The 22,414-nt window shown below is 39.4% G+C and overlaps 1 protein-coding gene and 1 pseudogene across 2 annotated transcripts; one reads left to right on the forward strand and one right to left on the reverse strand.

Annotated features, from left to right (window-relative positions):
• Window positions 1-1,966: 1,966 nt before the first annotated feature.
• LOC118019172 (guanylate-binding protein 1-like) lies at window positions 1,967-18,246 on the forward strand. 2 transcript variants are annotated; one of them, XM_035018098.1, is made up of 11 exons: window positions 1,967-2,133; window positions 6,925-7,133; window positions 9,102-9,229; window positions 10,532-10,641; window positions 11,155-11,351; window positions 11,959-12,201; window positions 13,069-13,349; window positions 13,936-14,148; window positions 14,843-14,945; window positions 15,187-15,380; window positions 16,222-18,246. In XM_035018098.1, the coding sequence occupies exons 2-11, from the start codon at window positions 6,944-6,946 to the stop codon at window positions 16,336-16,338; spliced, it is 1,776 nt and encodes a 591-aa protein (XP_034873989.1). In that variant the 5' UTR covers window positions 1,967-2,133; window positions 6,925-6,943; the 3' UTR covers window positions 16,339-18,246. The 2 variants fall into 2 exon arrangements, with proteins under 2 accessions (XP_034873989.1, XP_034873990.1); XM_035018099.1 differs by lacking the exons at window positions 1,967-2,133; window positions 6,925-7,133 and adding an exon at window positions 7,148-7,239.
• A 1,435-nt stretch (window positions 18,247-19,681) lies between these two features.
• Window positions 19,682-20,437, reverse strand: LOC118019173 (annotated as a pseudogene).
• Window positions 20,438-22,414: the final 1,977 nt, after the last annotated feature.

Raw genomic sequence — 22,414 nt, forward strand, 5'->3', positions numbered from 1 at the left:
CCATAGACTCTCAGCTTTTCTCACCAGAGTTGTAGGAGATCTTCCTGAATAAATGTTCCATTATTTGATGTGTGACTTTAGGACAACTTGCAGATATTTTTTTATTTTTTATTTTTTTAGAGAGAACACATGAGTGCATTCATGAATGCACAAGTGGGGGGTGGGGCAGAGGGAGAATCTCAAGCAGGCTCCATGCTCAGTGCAGCCCTCAATGCAGGGCTCCATCTCAGGACTACAAGATCATTACTTGAGCCAAAACCAAGAATCAGGCACTTAACTCACTGAGCCACCCAGGCATCCCACAGATATTTTAAGTAGTTCAAATTATTTGACAGAAGAATGTTTCTGAAAAAGAAATAAGTTAAATGATTTTAAAGTAGCTTTAATAATGATGAAGCTAAATGTTAAAAAGGGATGGGAAGAGTTTGAATAAAATCATTTTTTAAGTATGAGTAAGAAACAATATATTTGTATTACAAATACATGTGATATGGAATTTTAAATATGTGTAATGAAATTAACAAATAACTGCTTTACATAGGTATTTTACTCTTTTTTCTATACTTCAAAAAGTTTATATATTCAAATTGGCAAAAGTTTCTCTCATAGTTGAGGTCATTTTATATTTAGTCACATAATAGCCATTGAACTTCTACTCTGTGCCAAGCCCTATTGTAGGTGAATACATGAGTTACCTGCTTTTATGAACTTGAATTTCAGGCGGTCATAAGGGAAAAAAAATCAAGGTTATGTGATGGGAGATTGGCAAAGGGCTCACAGGAGACCAGTAGAATAGGAGGGGACCAATCTTGCCAAGATTAAGGATAAGAAAGTTTCAGATCTTCAAAATTGCTGCACCCGGACCGTTAAGGCAGGAAGTAACTGGGTATGTACCAACAACGGAAAGACCCAGAGAAATCATACTTTTCAAAACAAATTGAAATGCTACTTACTCAGAGACATTTGGAAAGATAATGCAAAAAGGGACAAGAAAAGAAAGTGTCCAGTTCTATTTGTTAAATTTCTCACACTGGCTTCTAGGTGTAGAGAAATATCTGGGATCAGCAGAGAACCTGGTAAACCTCTCCCTTTCTCCTCATTCCTTTCAGAAACAATGTGGAGGAGGAGGAAAAAGCAGAGTTTAAAGGTAAAAATAGTTTAAAATTTGATTCCCACACTTGTGACTTGCATAGTGAATATGGATAGGCATATTATTTACCCTCCCTCAAGCCTCCTTGTTTTCAGGGTAAGATGAAGACAATGTCACTTATTTAATCAGGAATGAGTTAGACAAGTAACACCCATAGAAAAAATTCAAGAGATAAAGCTGTTACTTCTATTGCTATTCACTCAGAAAACCTAGAAAGTAACTTAACAAGAGGGCTTGGGGACAAGGATGATTCAGTTCAGATTACTTACAGTGCTGTGATTTGGGTTAAGACATTCAACCTTTCAGTGTCTCAGTTTCTATAAAATCATGGGGAAATGTTAGCATGAGATATAAGTTATGAAACCTCTGTAAAGCAGTTCGCATAGAGCCTAGAGCACGTGTGCAATATATGGAGACCCTTCCTAACTGCCCACTGGGGATTAGTGCCAGATGCTGTGTGTTTGTGAGTGTGTGAGGCATGTCCTTTTCCTCACTTACTGTATGTATAAGTGAGAAGCCAGGTCCACTGTAAGTGTGTTCATTACTTAAGGAATAGACCTAAAAATTAACATGATTGCTTCCTCATTCTGGGTTTCTCAAACTGAACCCCAACTCTGAGATCCATTTCACTATATTTAAACATCTGATAGACATTTGTTTAAATCAGCAAATATTCTCTAAGATCTCTTTCAAAGAAATGTGAAGTTTCTGGTTGAGAAATTGTGTTAAGCCCCTCTACCCTCCCACTGGTTAGCTTGCAAAAATTCCTTTTGTGGTCATTGGGCTTATTGCTTTGTGTTCAGTGCTTTCATTTTCATGTTACTATAAAGTCTGTTACAGTGGTTGTTTCATTTCTGTTTTGTCTTTAAAGGAAATCTGGAAAGTCCAAAGACATTGGACAGGTGAAATAAAAGATCCACGATCCAGTGAAAGACAGAGAAATAACAGAAAACACTCCACCTAACAGAGGAGGAAAAAAAGAGGTAAGAACTCCACTTTCTCATCAAAGCAGCTTTCTCTTCAGCTTAAAGAAGCTCTGCTCTGGGAAAAGGAGCTCATGATAAGGTTGGGGCAGGAATGGGAAGGGATTTATAAGGGTCTGTTTTCTTAAGGAATGACCAGCATCAGGACAGGCTGCAGGTAAGCCTGCTATGGGACACCAGGTCAGATGATGAGATACTGCTGTTACCAGGTGGTAGCATGTTCCTACCTGTTCTGCACTGTGTTTGGGCAGAATTAGGCACCAGCAGACATGGGCCTAAATGAAGTTTGACATGCATTAGGATTGTCTTTCTCTTTGCTGACTGTGTTGACTGGGGACACAATTAAATTGCCATTGTCTTTGATGGAACTTGCTCAGTACCCATCTGACTGCAGCTAAGAAACTGAAAGGCAACTGAAATATGTTATATTCATGAGAAGGAAAGAGTAGTAAATGAGGTGCAGTGTAAACAGCCACTGACACTGTTAAAGACAGAGAAAGAAAAAACTGAAACCCGGAGTGAAAGATGAAGATTTATGAAAACACCATACTTTTTATTTATTTTTTTAATTAATTAATTTTTTAAAAGATTTTATTTATTTATATGAGAGAGAGAATGAGATAGAGAGCATGAGAGGGGGGAGGGTCAGAGGGAGAAGCAGGCTCCTCGCTGAGCAGGGAGCCCGATGCGGGACTCCAGGATCATGACCTGAGCCGAAGGCAGTCGCTTAACCAACTGAGCCACCCAGGCGCCCGAAAACACCATACTTTTTAATCACATACTTGAACTTTGTTTCAAAGTGTATTTCTTCCTGTAGAAATAGTCCACGTTCAGTAGATCCAATTTCTTAGTGCCAACTTATTCCTTACCCCTTACAAGTAGAATCTGCAGCCCTATTTTACTAAAAAGTTTCCTCTTTAAAGAATCTACTGTGATGCATCACTAAAGGCAACATCTTTGTTTGCCTTGACCTCTCTGTGCTCTCAAGCAGTTCCAATCTTGCCTTCTGGAAACTCCTGCCCTGAATTCCATGGCTTGGCACGAGCTTTATTCATCATCCCCTTGTCTAACGGCACTCTCTCCTTTTCAGTTTCTCTTCCTCCCTTCCCCTCATCTCTCATTCCTCTCCCCCTCCCCTTCCCCTTCTCTTCCTGCTTCTCCTTCTCTGCAAAATGGAAGAGCAAAACAAAACAGAAAACTTAGAAGTGTATGGCTGAAAATACAAATATTTTCTTTGCACAACTTCCCCTCTGCCTCTCCTGATCTGCCTCCTGATTTTTTTTTTTTTTTTTTAGTTTCAGGTGTACAATATAATGATTCAACAATTCTGTATGTTACTCAGTGCTCATCACAATAAGCAAACCCTTAATTCCCTTCACATATTTCACCCAAACCCCCACCCACCTCGCCTCTAGCAACCTCTAGTTTGTTCTCTATATTTAAGACTCTGTTTAATTTTAGGAGACAAACTGAGGGTTGCTGGAGTGGTGGGGGTGGGAGGGATGGGGTGGCTGGGTGATAGACACTGGGGAGGGTATGTGCTATGGTGAGTGCTGTGAATTGTGTAAGACTGTTGAATCACAGACCTGTACCTCTGAAAGAAATAATACATTATATGTTTAAAAAAAAAAAAAAGAAGAAGAAGATAGTAGGAAGGGAAAAATGAAGGGGGGGAAATCGGAGGGGGAGACAAACCATGAGACTATGGACTCTGAGAAACAAACCGAGGGTTCTAGAGGGGAGGGGGTTGGGGGGATGGGTTAGCCCGGTGATGGGTATTAAAGAGGGCATGTACTGCATGGACCACTGGGTGTTATACGCAAACAATGAATCATGGAACACTACATCAAAAACTAATGATGTAATGTATGGTGATTAACATAATAAAAAAACTTACTGTGAAACATAAAAAATAAAATAAGATAAAATGTGGAATTAAAAAAAAGAGTCTGGGGGCGCCTGGGTGGCTCAGTCGTTAAGCATCTGCCTTCGGCTCAGGTCATGATCCCAGGGTCCTGGGATCGAGCCCCGCATCGGGCTCCCTGCTCAGCGGGAAGCCTGCTTCTCCCTCCCCCACTCCCCCTGCTTGTGTTCCCTCTCTTGCTGTGTCTCTCTCTGTCAAATAAATAAAATCTTTAAAAAAAAAAAAAGAGTCTGTTTTTGGTTTGTTTTTCTCTTTTTTGCTTTGTTTATTTGCTTTGTTTCTTAAATTAATCCCACATATGGGTGAAATCATATAGTATTTGTCTTTCTCTAACTGATTTATTTCACTTAGTAATACTCTCTAGATCCACGCATGTTGTTGGAAATGGCAAGCTCTTATTCTTTTTATGGCTGAGTAGTATTCCATCATATTAAAGGCATAATGTATATTATATATAGTAATATATATAATATATATAATAAAGGCAATTATTACATATATGTGTATGTGTGTGTGTATATATATATATATATATATATACACATACATATATATACATATATATATATACCACTTCCTCTTTATCCACTTTATCTACACATCTACAGATGGACACTTGGGTTGCTTCCATATCTTGGCTATTGGAAAATATGCTGCAGTAAATATGAGACTGCATATATCTTTTTGAATTGGTGGTTTTGTTTTCTTTGCATAAATACCCAGTAGTGGAATTACTGGATCATATGGTAGTTCTATTTTTAATTTTTGAGGAACCTCCATACTGTTTTCCACAGTGGCTACATCAGTTTGCATTCCCACCAACAGTGCACCAGGAATACCTTTCTCCACATCCTCACCAACACTTGTTTCTTGAGTTTTTTATTTTAGTCATTCTGACAGGTATACGGTGATATCTCATTGTAGTTTTGATTTGCATTTCCCTGATGATGAGTGATGTTGATGAGCATCTTTTCATGTGTCTGTTGGCCATCTGTATGTCTTCTTTGGAAAAATGTCTGTTCATGTCTTCTGCGCATTTTTAATGGGATTACTGGTTTTTTGGTGTTGAGTTATATGTTTTTTTATATATTTTGGATACTAACTCCTTATCAGATATGTCATTTGCAAATATCTTCTCCAGTTCAGTAGGTTATCTTTTTGTTTTGTTGATGGTTTCCTTCACTGTGCAAAAGCTTCTTATTTTGATGCAGTCCCAATAGTTTATTTTTGCTTTTGTTTCACTTGCCTCTGGAGAAAAATGTTTCTACGGCTGAGGGCAAAGAAATTACTGCCTATGTTTTCTCCTAGGAATTTTGTGGTTTCACATCTCACATTTAGGTCTTTAATCCATTTGAGTTTATTTTTGTGTATGGTATAAGAAAATGGTCCAGTCTCATTCTTTTGCATGTACTGTCCTGTTTTCCCAACACCACTTCTAGAAGAATCTTTTTCCCATTGCATATTCTTTTTCTTTTAAATATGTATTTATTTATTTTAGAGAGAAAGAGAGAGAGTGCATGAGCGGGGGGAAGGGCGGAGGGAGAGGCAGAAAGAGAATCCCAAGTAGGCTCCATGCTGGGCATGCAAGGCTCAATCCCACAACCCCAAGATCACAACCTGAGCCGAAATCAAGAGCTGGACACTCAACTGACTGAGTCACCCAGGCACCCCTCCCATTGCATATTCTTGCCTCCTTTGTTGTAGATCAATTGACCATAAAAGCATGACTTTATTTCTGGACTCTCTATTCTGTTCTATTGATCTATGTGTTCCTTTTTGTGCCAGTACCATACTGTTTTGATTACTACAGCTTTATAGTATATCTTGAAATCCAAGATTCTGATACCTCCAGTTTTGTTCTTCTTTTTCAAAATTGCCTTGGCACGATGGACTCTGAAAAACAAACTGAGGGTTCTAGAGGGGAGGGGGGTGGGACGATGGGTTAGCCTGGTGATGGGTATTAAAGAGGGCACATTCTGCATGGAGCACTGGGTGTTATGCACAAACAATGAATCATGGAACACTACGTCTAAAACTAATGATGTAACGTATGGTGATTAACATAACAATAAAAAATTGAAAAATTCAAAATTGCCTTGGCAATTTGTAGTTCCATACAAATTTTAGGATTATTTGTTCTAGTTCTGTGAAAAATGCTGTTGGTGTTTTGATAGAAGCTAATGAAGCTTAAGTTTAAAGGCCCCTTGCTTACTTAAGCCCATACTAAGGCTTGGAAGGGTCTCTAGTCATGTGTCTCACATGGTCATATGTTTTTATAAAATTTGCAAAAGTAAGTTATATTGGTTTCACTTTGGGAACAGCAGTGTGAGAAGCTCTGTGGGCCATCATTCCAGCAAAATAAGCATAACTATGGGGGAAAAATACTTAAAATCTCTGGGAACTATTCAAAGGGTATACATGAAATGATGTATGAAAGTCTTTATTCATAGTAAGAATTAATGAATAAGTAAATCAACATTGAATTTTTTACATATAACCAAGATGTAAAATAAATCTCTCTAAATTCTATTCTATTTTCCATTTAAAGTTTACTCTAAATTTTTAAATGCAAATCCAAAAAGAAAGTTTTCCATGGTGAATTAAATGAACGATTTTGTTTATGAGAGAGGCTGAATGTTCCTAAAATACTGTCATGCCAATATTTTTTGAGTGGACCACTTTGACAATACTTCTGTAACTTTCCAAAATGATACAGATATTACCCTCATCTATCTCAATGCTGACACCAAACTTTTGGCCATTTTGGGGAAAGTGAGGACTCTAGCTTCTAAATGTAAAATAACCTGGTGAAATATCTGATCCACTTAGACTGGAAATTTTATTTCATCTCATCTCTTCCCTTGCAGACCAGGGAACACTCTGAACATGGCCTCAGAGATCCACATGCCAGCCCCAGTGTGCCTCATTGAGAATAATGGAGAACAACTGGTGGCTAATCAGGAAGTTTTGGAGATCCTGGCAGCCAATAAGAATCCTCTTGTTGTGGTGGCTATTGTGGGCCTCTATCGCACAGGCAAATCCTACCTAATGAACAAGCTGGCTGGAAAGAACAAGGGTGAGTGGCACCAACAAAGCTCTGCCAAGTCCTTTCTGTCCACCCACACTGCCAACATGGAGCACAGTGATGCAAGAAAGTTAGAGATGCAAGAGAATACCGAAAGGTATCTTTCAATCCACAGTTATGCTCTTATCTTCACTATGGTCTGAAAAAGACAGTTCATCTCTCTTTCCACTTTGCCTTAGTTTCCCCTTTATGCTTTTAAAGCATAAATTGTTCCTTTTAAAGCATAAATTGTTCCTTTCCTAGAAAGACTAATAATGCAGTAATACAAATAATTAGTGTACAAAATAATAAACTATCAGACATTTACTAAAATGTTCATGCAGTAAAAGCAAGTTTCCACTGATTATTAAGTGGAATGTTTAAGTCTGTATTGGCTTTTTTTTACTGTTGTAAAATATACATAACATAAAATTTGCCACTGTAACCATTTTTAAGTGTACATGCAGTTCTGTGGCATTAAGTAAATTCACACTATTTTTTTTTAAAGATTTTATTTATTCATTTGAGACACAGAGATACAGAGAGAGAAAGAGCATGAGCAGTGGGAGAGGCAGAGGGAGAGGAAGAAGCAGACTCCCTGCTGAGTCAGGAGCCCGATGTGGGGCTCGATCCCAGGACCCTGGGATCATGACCTGAGCCGAAGGCAGACGCTTAACCATCTGAGCCACCCAGGCGCCCCATAAATTCACACTATTATGCAACCATCACCACCATCCATCACCATAACTTTTTCATCTTCCCCAACAGAAACTCTGTACCCATTAAACAATAACTCCCCAGCCCTTAGCAGTCACCATTCTATATTCTGTCTCTATGAATTTGACTGCTCTAGGAATCTTATTTAAGAGGAATCAAACAGGGGCGCCTGGGTGGCTCAGTTGGTTAAGCGGCTGCCTTCGGCTCCGGTCATGATTCCAGGGTCCTGGGATCGAGCCCCGCATCGGGCTCCCTGCTCAGCTGGGAGTCTGCTTCTCCCTCTGCCTCTGGCTCTTCCCCTGCTTGTGCTCTCTCTCTGTCAAATAAATAAATAAAATCTTAAAAAAAAAAAAAGAGGAATCAGACATTATTTGTCCTTTTGTGATTTGCTTATTTCACTTAGCATAATGTCTTCAAAATTCATCAATGTTGTACCATGTGTCAGAATTCTCCCTGTTTATGGCTGAACAACTTCTATGTGCATATCAATTTGTTTATCCATTCATTTGTTGAAGGGCCTTTGGGTTTCTTCCACCTTTTGGCTATTATGAATAATGCCGCTAAAAACATGAGGGTACAAATATCTGTTCAAGTACCTATTTTCACTTTTTTGGGGGTATAGACCCAGAAGTGGAATTGCTGAATCATATGGTAATTCTATGTTTAGTTTTTTAAGAACTCATCATATTGTTTTCCAAAGTAACTGCACCATTTTACATTCCCACCAGAAAAACCCAAGGTTTCTAATATCCCCACAACCTCCCCAATACTTAAGACTTTCTGTTTTTTTGATAGTGGCCATCCTAATGAGTGTGAAATTCATTGTGGTTTTGATTTGTTATTTCCCTAATGACTAGTGATGTTGAGCATCTTTTCATTTGTTTATTGGTCATTTGTATATTTTCTTTGGAGAAATGTCTATTCAAGTCCTGTGCTCATTTAAAAAAAATTTTTTTTTATCAGTCTCAGAGGTAGAATTTAGTGATTCATCAGTTGCATATAATACCCAGTGCTCATTACATCATGTGTCCTCCTTAGTGCCCATCACCCATTTCTCTTTTGCCCCCCACCACCTCCCCTCCAGCAACCCTCGGTTTGTTTCCTTGAGTTCAGCATCTCTTAGGATTATTCGTGACCAAGTGGGATTTATTCCTGGGCTTTGCTCATTCTTTAATCAGGTTATTTTTTGTGTTGCACTGTAGGATTTCTAGATCCATCTGCTATTAAAACTCCACCCCCTATTATCTCCATTCCCCCTCGCAGGCTTTTCTCTGGGCGCCACAGTACAGTCTCATACCAAAGGAATCTGGATGTGGTGTGTGCCTCATCCCAAGAAGCCAAACCACACCCTAGTTCTCCTGGACACTGAGGGCCTGGGAGATGTAGAGAAGGTAAGGATTAAGGATTCACTTTTGGAATTAGACCCTCATCCCTGAATATTCTCTACAGTATTTATTTTTTTAAATAAGAGCTTTCACTTAAATGTATGCTTTTTTCATATCTGCTTCTGTGCCCTGAGGCCAAGTTTAGCAATCAGGGGTCAGGAAAATATTCATAAAGCAGAATCCTAGAAGATCATGGTGGTCAGTAAGTAGTATTCTAATTATTAACAATAGGCTGCATGCCAAGCCAGTTAACCCAGATGCATAAAAGTAGTACAAATAAAATCAATGTCATGAGTTCAATCCTGCAGAGAACTTTAGTTAAGAATTTAGGTTCTGGGGCGCCTGGGTGGCTCAGTTGGTTAAGCGACTGCCTTCGGCTCAGGTCATGATCCTGGGGTCCCGGGATCGAGTCCCGCATCGGGCTCCCTGCTCGGCAGGGAGTCTGCTTCTCCCTCTGACCCTCCTCCCTCTCATGCTCTCTGTCTCTCATTCTCTCTGTCTCAAATAAAAATAAAATAAAATAAAATAAATCTTAAAAAAAAAAAAAGAATTTAGGTTCTGGAGTGCTTAGGTGGTTCAGTCAGTTAAGCGTCTGCCTTCAGCTCAGGTCATGATTCCGGGGTCCTGGGATAAAGTCCTGCATCGGGCTCCCTGCTCAGTAGCAAGTCTGCTTCTCCTTCTTCCTCTCCCTCTGTGCTCTTTCTCACTCTCAGCCTCTCTGAAATAAATAAGTAAAATCCTAAAAAGAAAAAGATTTTAGGTTCTGAAGTCCCATACCCTTGTGTTTAAATATAAGCCCTGACACTAACTCAGAGGCCTTGGCAAATTATTTGACCTCTTTTAACCTCAGCTTTCTAAATCTGTAAAACAGATGTAATAGATATATAATTGCCTCATAGTATTGTTTTGAATAAGGTAAGTAATGGAAAATGTTAGGTGTATAATAATTGCTCAGTAAAGTAGCTACACATATTATTACTCTTATATAAGTCAATTTTGCTGTAAAAAGGAAGAGGAATCTTTAAACTTAAATTATATTTAAGGCCTTAGAATGCCCACCAACCTTGATTATTGGTTTTGGAATTATCTGCCAATGATCATAAAAGGACCTAGTAAGAATCAATGTAAACTAAAAATACTAATTATAAAATGATCCAAAATTCAAGTCCCACTAACACTTTTGTTTGGATTTGGTTTTCTCATATAGGTCATTATTCTAATTAAATGAGCATCTTTTTACTGCTGCTGATCTGGAAAGTTCCAGGAGAATGAAACATAATCTCAGCCCGAATGTGTTCTGATTTCCAGGGTAACAACCAGAATGACTCCTGGATCTTTGCCCTAGCAATACTCCTGAGCAGCACCTTTGTGTACAATAGCATGGGAACCATCAACCAGCAGGCCATGGACCAACTGCAGTATCCTTTTTGTTGTTCAAAATAGCATCAAAGTAAGAGGGGAGACCTATATTTAAAAACCAGCTGCTTGGCAGTGAATCCTGGTGAATCAAGCACAGAAAGAGAAGACTTAAGAAATAATTCAAGGGTGGGATGCCTGGGTGGCTCAGTTGGTTGGGCGACTGCCTTCGGCTCAGGTCATGATCCTGGAGTCCCGGGATCGAGTCCCGCATCGGGCTCCCTGCTCCGGGGGGGGGGGGGGGGGGGGGGTCTGCCCCTCCCTCTGCCCCCCCCCCCTCTCATGTGTGCACTCCCTCTCTCATTCTCTCTCTCTCAGATAAATAAATAAATAAAATCTTAAAAAAAAAAAAAAGAAAAGAAATAATTCAAGGGTAAGGGAACGATTCTATGTACCCACTGAAGAATTGACACTTGGGTTAAAAACAAAGGTGAAATGAAGGTTTTAAATATATGGAACTAATATGGGGTGGAGGACACTTCTTTTATGCCAGTTTTCCTCATTTTGCTACTCAGCTATGTGACAGAGCTGTCAGATCGAATCAGGGCGAAATCCTCCCCTGATGCCGATGGGATTGAAGATTCGGCTGACTTTGTGAGCTTCTTTCCAGATTTTGTGTGGACACTGAGGGATTTTTCCTTAGATTTGGAAGCAAATGGACTAGCCATCACAGCAGATGAGTACCTGGAGAATTCACTCAAGCTTAAACAAGGTAAAAGGAAGGGACTTAGAAATAAATGGAGATAACAAAACACAAGAAACTATAGTTTTAGTGTTCCATTTACAGTTTTCTTACATTTATAGTTTTCTACTTATTCTTAGCTAGCTATAACTAAGAATTAATGCTTGTTTGATATATGAATTAATAAATTTGATTTTAAATTATATTCTCCTCTCTTCTAAGAATAATTTCCTTTTCTTTCATCTTTTCCTGTGCTATTATTAGTTTGATTTTATTTCCCTGCTTTGGGCTTGCGATTAGCTAACGAATATGGAATAGAATAGACATTGATTGGAAGAAAAGAGATGAAGGCATGAACAGTGCTCTAGTCCAAGGGTTGGCAAATGATGGCCCACAGTTCAAATGATGGCCAATCCAGCACACCAGCTGTCTTTGTACATAAGGTTTTATTGGAATAATGCTATACCCATTCATTTATAGATTGTTTATGGCTGCTTTCATGCTGCAACAGCAGAACTGCGTCCTTGGAAAAGAGACCCCCTGGCTTGCAAAGCCTAAAATATTTACTGTTTGGCTCTTCACAGAAAAAGTTTGCAAGACCCTATATTTGGGACATTCCTTTTTTATCTTCCTGCAGGTACCACTCAAAGTGATCAAAATTTTAATCTGCCCCGTCTCTGTATCCGGAAGTTCTTCCCAAAGAAGAAATGCTTTATATTTGATCGACCTACTCACCGGAAGAAGCTAGGCCAGCTTGAGACATTGCATGATAATGAGCTGGATCCTGAATTTGTGCAACAAGCTGCAGTCTTCTGTTCCTACATCTTTAGCAATTCCAAAATTAAAACTCTTTCAGGAGGCATCAAAGTCAATGGACCTCGTGAGTCCTCTTCCCAGTCTTTTTCTTTAATTGTTAAGACTAAAGGAGGGTAGAATTATATCCACACAGTTTCAGATTTAAAAATGCAGATCCTACTGCTATTACCATTTAAATTCTAGATGACACCAACATTTTTAATAGATTTTACTAGCCAAACTCTCTTGGGTGAGAAAAGATAGGAGAGGCCAAAGGAAAAAAAGCTCTATTTCTTAAAATTGCCCTAGTTAATTGGACTTGCACTGCCCAATATGGTAGCCACTATACAAGTGTGGCTATTTAAATTTAAGTGTAAGTTAATTAAAATTAAATAAAATTTAAAATTCCAATTACACAGCTATATTTCAAGGCCCATACCTATATGGGGTTGGTAGCTGGACAACGTACTGCACAATACACATAGAACACTTCCAACATCACAGAAAGTTCTCTTGGACAACACTATGCTAGAATAAACAAAACTGAGAACTCTTTTTGATTTATTCTACAATATTGATCAAATGTTTACCACAGACCAGGGCTGCTAATAGAGACATACATGAGAGAGCTATGATTCCTGTCCTAATGATGCTTGGGGGTAAAGTAGATGCAAGCACTCAATAAACATAGGCCCATGCTATCTATAACAGAGATTCTTGACCTTTGATGTATATACATATCACCTGGGCATCTTGCCAGAGAGGAGGGTCTAATTAAGTTGATCTGGGGCAAAGGCTGAGAATCTGCATATCTAGCAAGCTGCCAGGTGATCCTGAGGACACTGATGCTGTGAGGCAAATGGGTAGTAATAAACATGATCAGAATTACACAGAATAGAATGTTTCCTCATCCCACCTACAATAAGCATCCTTATTTGTTCTCAATTTATAGGTCTAAAGAACCTGGTGCTGACCTATGTCAATGCCATCAGCAGTGGGGATCTGCCCTGCATGGAGAATGCTGTCCTGGCCTTGGCCCAGATCGAGAATGCAGCTGCAGTGCAAAAGGCCATTGCTCACTATGACCAGGAGATGAGCCAGAGGGTGCAGCTGCCCACTGAAACCCTCCAAGAGCTGCTGGACCTGCATAGGGCCTGTGAGAAAGAGGCCATCGAACTCTTCATGAGCAGTTCCTTCAGAGATGTAGACCATTTATTTCAAAAGGGCTTAGCGGTAATTTGTTCTCAAGTTTATATGGATTAGGGCCTTGGAAAGCCAAGTACTACCAGAAAATGAAATGAGCATTTATTTTGAGAGGGATTTCCTACTAGACTTTAAAGTGGTGATAACCACTATTTGTTATTATCATAAAAAGAACAAAGTTTATTTTGATCTTCCTCAAAATTTAACTAAATGCATATAAGTAACAATCAGAGTTTCTAAGCAAATGCCCACTGTTATCAGACTGATTTGATATCCTAGTCAAAAGCAAAGAAAATTGTACTCCTGATTATCATATGCAGGCTGATATTGAGCCACATTTATTCCATACGTAATCACTGGTCCAATTTGACAAGCAGAAATCTATCTCTTAAAGGTGTAACAAAAAAAAGTTAGCACTCTGCTCTGAACTTCACCTCCAAGGAAAAAGGGCCTTTAGTAATAGTCAGGAGCAGGAGGAAGGATATGGTCCTGTTGAGGTGCCTATAACTTTTTCTAGGGTCACAGACTTATTTTTGAGAAGACTTTCCAGAATCTCCAAGGTCAAGTTAACATCTTTTCCCTGTTATTCTTTTTACTTCTTATTTTTAAATTAAAGGCCCAACTAGAAAAAAAGCGAGATGACTTTTGTAAACAGAATCTGCAAGCATCAACAGATCTTTGCTCAGATTTACTTAAGGATATTTTCAGTCCTCTAGAAGAAGCTGTGAAGCATGGGATTTATTCTAAACCAGGAGGGTATCGTCTCTTCACCCAGAAGATGCAAGAGCTAAAGAGAAAGTACCTTCAGAAACCTAGGAAGGGGATACAGGTAACCAGGATTTATCTGCTGATTCTGGAAAGCTGCTGACATGCCTTCTTAGAAGACCAACATAACCAAGTGTAATCTCACACATTGCAAGAACAACAGCATTCATGCTTTCATTTGATAAACATGTATAGGGAGCCTATTATACCAGATATGTCCTCTGTGCTCATCCAAAACAGTGCACTCAATTAATAATTGAGTTATTAATTGGATTTTCAGATTAACCACCAAGTTGTTATTGTAATTCACTATTATAGCTGGATCTTTATGCTGTCAGGGACAGAAACCCAGTGATGGTCACTTAAACAAAAATGGTAATTCATCATTTTAGGCTACATATTCTCCCTCCACCTTTCCTTTGATCTGCTTTCTCCATGGTGGCTTCCTTTTTCAGCGACTCACCCCACAGGGGACCACAGCAACAACAACTCCAAAATTAGAGCCCTTAGTCTAAAAGAACAAAGAATCTCTTTTTCCCAGTGTCTCTATCAGTCTCCTATAAAGGATTCTGCTTAGTAGGGTGCCATGATTGGCCAGCCTGGAGCAAGCGCCCATACCTGTGGCAAGGAATCTTGACCACCAAGCACACCAGGGCCAAGAGGATCAAATCCTAGAGGAAAAGATGGTGGGAAGACAATCAGGAACAAGCATTTCTAGCCATTTCCTATAACTAACCATGTGTTCTCCGGGTCCTAAGGCTGAAGAGGTTCTTCAGGAATACTTGAAGTCCAAGGAGTCTATGACTGATGCCATTCTACAGACAGACCAGACTCTCACAGAAAAGGAAAAGGAGATTGAAGGTGAGGAGCCAGTCAAGAGACTAGATAGCCTCATGAGCTCTCGAAATTTAAATAATTTGGCTGGGCAAGCCTGCAATCCTTACACTAGGGCAAAAAGAACAAAGATGCCCCTTACTTGCCGAAGTCATTTCTGAGTAGGGCATATACAGTGAGCAGCAACAAGGACAGGTAAACGTGCAGGGAAGAAAGGGACAACATGCTTACTCACATACATTTTTCTTCTTCTTTTTCCTTCTCACAGTGGAACGTGTGAAAGCCGAATCTGCACAGTCTGCAACAAAAATAATGAAAGAAATGCAAATAAAGAATCAGCAGATGATGGAACAGAAAGAAAGGAGCTATCAGGAACATGTGAGACAATTAACTGAGAAGATGGAGAGGGATAGAGTCCAGTTGCTGAAAGAACAAGAGAGAACTCTAGCTTTAAAACTTCAGGTATTTAATTGCATTACCTTGAGATTTCTGTTTGTCTCTTTTCTCACCACTGTCCCTGATCATATCTTAGTGTAGCAGTGAGAACATAATGCCTAGAAAAAGGACCTTGCTTGCCACTTGTACTTTGCAGTTTCTGTCTGCCTTCCTGACCTGGCTCCTGCCTCTGTCTAGTTGTTAAAAGATTTTATTTGCAGTTAGGTCACATCCAGTCCTTTATCTGTACATCCTCCAATCAGTGGCTGTTATCTGCTAGGCATCCGGAAAAATCACTTATTTGTATCTCTTGCTTAATACTATATGAAGCATTGGGTTGCCTGGGTGGTTCAGTGGGTTAAGTGTCCACCTTCAGCTCAGGTCATGATCCCAGGGTGTGGGATCAAGTCCCACATTGGGCTCCTTGCTCATTGGGAAGCCTGCTTCTCCCTCTGCCTGCAGCTCCCCCTGCTTGTGCTCGCTCTCTGTCTCTCTCTGATAAATAAATAAATAAATAAATAAATAAATAAATAAATAAATAAATAATGAAATCTTTAAAAAAAAATACTATATGAAGTAAGAACTGCTATGCCTCTATTACTTAGGAAAAGAAACAGAAGTTCAGAAAAGTTCCAATAACTTTTATAGGGTCACACATCTTGGTATGATATCTGAACTGTCTTCACCCCTTGGTGGAAATGTAATCACAGAGCTAGGATGCCCAAGAGAAATTAATGAAAATTAAGTGTAGAGAAAATGTCAAAAAGAAATTAAATATTTAAAAAATCTATGAATGTGGAAACTAGATATAAATGAGAGATTAACTTAGTACTACACTTTACTCAGTCTCCATTTTTCCCTTTTTTAGGAACAGGCCCATCTACTAAAGGAAGGATTCCAAAATGAGAGCAAACAACTTCATAATGAGATACAAAATCTCCAGAAGAACATGGAAAAGCCAAGGAGAATATGCCTCATAAGCTGAAGACCTAAAGAATAGAGCTTTTCTGGTCACTCTTACCCAAGGCATAACTTAAGTAATTTTTGAATTTGTAAAAATATCATTACATTTGAAAGTAATCAGGTCTTGCATTTTTATAACATTAGACATTTGCAAAGACATGCAGTACTATAATTAAAATCATGTCCATCTTCCTAAAAATATTGTAAGTTGTGTAACAAAGTTCAGTTTTACCTCTCTAACAACACAGAAGGTATCTGAGCTGTACCATTCAAGAGCAGTTTATTTCTCTGGGTGACCATTAGTTGACAAATGGATACTGAGCCAAGTCTTAGGTAAAACTTTAAGAACATAGTTGGGCATCAGTTTGGCCAAGTGTTCAATGGGTTTCAGTGTCAAGGACAACCATCCTAGCTTTTTAGTGAAGACTATGCAGTTTTCTATTGTATCCCAACTGCACAGTCTGAGCAGTTAAGTGATCACTAGGCCCTAGGAATGGACAACCCTCCTTGATGGATTCTGAGCTGAAGCAAACCACCTTAGATAGAGATCTAGAATCTCTACAGAATTTTCATACGAAGATGGAAGAAACCATTAGCATGAGTAGGGGTTGGGTCACAAACAAATGGGCTAAAAAACGAAACACTCCTTTCTTGCTCGATTTACCCAGATTATAACTTTAATGAGACACTTTAGAATTTTAGATAATTGCCACTGGGCTGAACATGGTAACATGATGGCAATTATGCATTGTGTATTTATAACAATGTATAATTCACAAAGATGGACTTTAAATGATGACAGATAATGTATTAGAAACTGAACCAAATTATTAGATCGTTTATAATCCTATAAATTAGGCAATATTTTCCCAATTCTTAACAGTCTATACTTGAAAGTTTACTGATTTTCCCCAAAGAAATTATAGTTTGTTTTTTATATTTTTTGACCAACAAAATAATGCTTTTGGTATTACTTAGTATATATAGGCTTTATCCTAATTTTCTAAAATCCTAGGTAATGGTTATTTCTTAAAAATGATTAAAAATTATTTTCAAGCTGAAAATAAAATGTGCTTCACTGGGCTTTTTATTTCTGATAGTTTTTTTTTTTTCAGTTTTCACCAAAAAATAAGGCTTTACTCTTCATAGCAATGTTGGCTAACTTTTCTGCAAAAGACCAGATGATAATTATTCATGGCACTGTGGGCCCTACAGTTTCTGTATCAACTGCTCAACTCTGCCATGTAGTGTGAAAACAGTCATAAACAATAGGTAAATGCATGGCCATGGCTGTGTTCCAGTAAACCTTTATTTTAAAAAATAGGTGGCACCCATAAGCCATAGTTTCCAGATTATTGCTCTATTAAACCATTGGTCAAATACTATGTATCTGCCTTATGTTGCTTACATTTCTAAGGGAACGTGCATTAAATTGTATGTTAGGATCTTGAAAATATTACACAATGTTTCAATATATTACAAGTTGAGAGAAATATAGGGAAGCAGCTAAATGCCATTAAATCCACATTAATAAGCCTGCTTTTTCTGATTGCATGGGGACATATTATTCCATTAAACCTCCTTGCGTCCCATCAAATGGTGAATGCCTCTTTCCACAGTTGAGAACATGCTACTAAGCAGTATTTCTTCACTTGCCTGCAACTTCATAGGAGACCAGGTGAGATGCACAGCATGTGTGTAAGTATACACACAGACCCACGGTGCTTATGTAAATATGCTTTATATTTTTCTTTTCCAAGCTGCATTGCAACAAAGGAGTAAATAAAATACATTTTTATAGACTAAAGAAACTTCATGGTAAAGAAACACTTATTCTTTCTTTTATTAATGTGGTGTATCATGTTGATTGATTTGGGAATATTGAACCAGCCCTGCAGCCCAGTAATAAATCGCACTTGATCGTGGTGAATAATTCTCTTAATGTACTGTTGGATTCGATTTGCTAGTATTTTATTGAAAATTTTTGCATCCGTGTTCATCAGGGATATTGGCCTGTAATTTTCTGTTTTAGTGGGGTCTTGTCTGGTTTTGGAATCAAAGTAATGCTGGCTTCATAGAATGAGTTTGGAAGTTTTCCTTCCATTTCTATATTTTTGAACAGTTTGAGAAGAAAAGGTATTAACTCTTCTTTAAATGTCTGGTAGAATTCCCCTGGGAAGCCATCTGGCCCAGGACTTTTGTTTGTCAGGATATTTTTGACTACTGATTCAATTTCTTTGCTGATTATGGGTCTGTTCAAATATTCTATTTCTTCCTGTTTCAGTTTTGGTAGTTTACAATTTTCTGGGAATTTTGTGTACCTTCTCACAATCCCATAGATCCATGCAGGCAGCTGAGAGTTCCTACCCCTTTTCTTTGCTCTTAGTAGCCCCAAGGCAAAGTTGCCTCAGTGCTCTTGAATGAGTTGAGATAGAAGTAGATCTTTTGGGCAGCATCCTGAAAAGTGAGGCTAATGTCAGACATTTGCTTTACTCATTTTTTGCCCCTGAGGGAAAAATTGTGAGCTGAGGGGATTTCTTTAGATGCTGAGCTGTTCCAACTTGTGGGAGGGACTGACACCAGTAAAGTGAAATAGCATTCTTTTATTGGTGTTTTCGGTTAGGGATGAGGGTTAGGACTTCCTCTTCCATTATCTTGCAGATTTCACTTCAGATTTTTTTTTTTTAACTACAATCTGTAACAATGTGGACAGAGGGAAAAATATAGGGCCAAATATGGTAGGACCTAATGAGTTTTTTAATGCATGTAAAAATGCAAAAACACGATGTGTCCTCATCACTTTGAGGAATCTGTCATACCTACTTCCTAAGCATCATGCTTAATTCTAACTTTGTTCTCCATAAGCAAAAGTTAATTATCCCATCAAAATCACCAGATGTCAGCAATTTTACCTAATAATTGGTCTCTCCTATAAGAAAATACAAATGGACTTAAGCAGTCTCTTTTAAGAAGGTGATATATAGAAAAAAGTATACATATGTGCATATACATTTTGCCTTTCAAAATCTGAATTTTTATGTCTGCTGTATAAAAATGTCATTATATATATTATATTATATTTATATATATATTTATATATAATTATATATATAAATGAATCATCAGAGCCAATCTTTGTGAAAGGAGAAGGGGGCATCTAGAAGATCACAAGAAAATGTGGCTGGGTGCCTCCGGCCTAAAGAACAAATTCGAACTATGTCTGTAGCCCTGTGGGCCTAGCTGCTTAGGTTGGCGCCTGCAAGGTTTGCAGAGCAGGAGTACCAGCTTGGTACTGCCTTCTTGGAGAGGGAGGGGGGACCCATTTAAACAAACATCCATCATGGTGTCTATGGAGCTGGTCTTCCTTAGGTTAGATGGTAAATGCCATATCCGACTGGAGTCGCATAGAGTCCCACGGGCAGAATGGGAAGCACAGGTCTATGGAAAGGGTAGGACGTTCCATATATGGATGCTGCTTGCAGGAGCGAGTTGATGGGAAAAGGGAGGCCGAAGCCAGAGGACAGCATAGGTTTTACAGCCATTTTCAGCTTTTCTAGTTCTGCCTCCTGCAGTCTTTTCGCCTTGGCCCTTCGGTTCTGAAACCAGATTTTGACCTGGGTCTCTGTGAGGTTCAGAGAGCTGGAGAACTCTGCACTCTCTACAGTGGAGAGGTACTGTTTCTGGCGGAACTTGTGCTCCAGAGCGAGGAGCTGGGACGTGTGTAAGGGGTTTGTGGCTTCTGATTGGTCCTGTGCTTCCGCAGGGTGCAGGTGGTGGGGCTCGTGTGTCTTGGCGGTGGCAAGTATCTGCTGTGTTCCTGCATGCACGTGGCCCCGTTTTGTGAGTTTTCCGACTTGACAAGGCGGCCTGGAAGGGCTTGACCAGCGGCCCAGGGCAGGGTGGCCCCAGCGCTGGCGCTTTCGGCTGGCTGGCAGTGGGGACGCCGCCTTGGGCGGCTTCTTGTCCAACGTGAGCTCTGAAGGGCAGGCTGGAGACCTTGACGCGGCGCTCCTCCACTCCCCCAGGCCCTGGGCCCGGCCCAGCCACCATAGCCCAGCCACCATCGCCTGGCCCTCCTCATCAGACGAAAACAAGTCCTTGCCTTTGGACGGAGGAGCCATGACTTCTCTGCCCTACGGAGCGCGCGACTCCCTGCCCAAATGATTTTTGATCTGTGGAGGACAGCTTTCACTGAGGGAGCTCTGCTATTTTGTCTGGATCTCAGTGTTCTGTGTGTTCCCTTTCTCTAGATCAGGGGATCTTATATATCCTTTCAATAAACCTACAGAGGGGAAAGTAACATCCTGACATTTAAACAAGAGAAAATATACTTCTCTAGGTTAAAAAGAATTTTGCCACAAGAACACCATAAGGGTCAGCAAATATAGGTCCTAACATGTGGTAGCTTTGGCACACTGAAAGCTTATAGCCTTGAATTGCCTTTTTCTTGTTACTGTATCACCCAATGACTTATCTCAGATCTACTGTATCAGAAAGTCAAGGGAAGGGTAGGGGCCAGGAATCTTTATTTTTAGGAACTTGGTTTTAATTCACAGCTGGATTGAGGATCACTGGTGAAAGCAACATGCCTCCCCGGAGAGAGAGCTTTATTTTGTTCCTGGACATAGTATAGAAAAAGCCTAAACCAGACATCAGATGGTTTGAAATCTGGTATAGACTCATGCTACCAAGCTAGGGAGGAAGTTATGTAATTTTGCTTAGTTTTCAATGTTCTTATTTTTAAATGGTTTTTAAGAGACCCCTATTTGGTTTTGAAGGCATAACGATAAGTGTTGCGGAAAAATAAAAATCAGACCGGCGAGAGACCAAGTGACACTCAGAGAAGTAGGAGAACTTGGATTTATTTTATGCTTGTGGACCCAGATGAGCTCATGCTCAAAGTTCTGGGCCCCAGGCAACGGGGTTATAGGGCTTTTATAGGGTACTGCAGGCAGTCAGGTTAAAGGGCTATGCTGACTGCTGGTAAGTGGCTTTAAACTGGGGGAGTGGGGGCTTCTTTAGGCGGGAACAGTAGAGCAGGGAGCCTGTGGTGGGAAGCCTGTTTATAGAAGCAGAAATGGCTGGTTATCTCTTGCTCCCAGTAGGGCTTCTGGTTATCTCTAGCTTATTGTTAGTAACTTTCCATTTTCTGGGGCCTCCTAGCCTGGGCCTGCTCTGGGTAATTTGCCAATAGATGCAAAAAAAGCATTTGACAAAATACAGCATCCTTTCTTGCTTAAAAAACAAAACACACACACACACACACACACACACAAACCTCAATAAAGTAGGGATATTTGGAACATACCCCAACATCATAAAGGCCATATGTGAAAGACCCACAGCTAACATCATCCCTCAATGGGGAAAAACTGAGAGCCTTTCCCCTGTGGTCTGGAACAAGACAAGGATGTCCACTCTCACCATTACTATTTAACATAGTACTGGAAGTCTTAGCCTCAGCAATTAGACAACAAAAAGAAATAAAAGTTACCCAAATCAGCAAGGAAGAAGTCTAACTTTCACTATTTGCAGATGACATGATACTTTATGTAGAAAACCTGAAAGACTCCACCAAAAATTTTTTAGAACTAATTCATGAATTCAGCGAAGTTTCAGGATATAAAACCAATATGCAGAAAGCTGTTGCATTTCTATGCACCAATAATGAAGCAGCAGAAAAAGAAATCAAGGAATCCATCCATTTGCAATTGCACCAAAACTGATAAGACACCTAGGAATAAACCTAATCAAAGAGGTAAAAGATCTGTATTCTGAAAACTATAGAACGCTTATGAAAGAAATTGAAGAGGATACAAAGAAATGAAAAAGCATTCCATGCTAATGGATTGGAAGAACAAACATTGTTAAAATGTCTATACTACCCAAAGCAATCTATACATTTAATGCAATCCTTATTAAAATATCACCAGCATTTTTCACAGAGCTAGAACAAACAATACTAAGATTTGTATGGAACCACAAAAGACTCCAAATAGCCAAAGCAATTCTGAAAAAGAAAAACAAAACTGGAGGCATCACTATTCCAGATTTCAAGCTATATTACAAAGCTGTGATCATCAAGACAGTATGGTACT

The sequence above is a fragment of the Mirounga leonina genome, unplaced genomic scaffold (assembly GCF_011800145.1).
Source record: "Mirounga leonina isolate KUSES-001 unplaced genomic scaffold, KU_Mleo_1.0 Mir_173, whole genome shotgun sequence".
NCBI lineage: Eukaryota > Metazoa > Chordata > Mammalia > Carnivora > Phocidae > Mirounga > Mirounga leonina.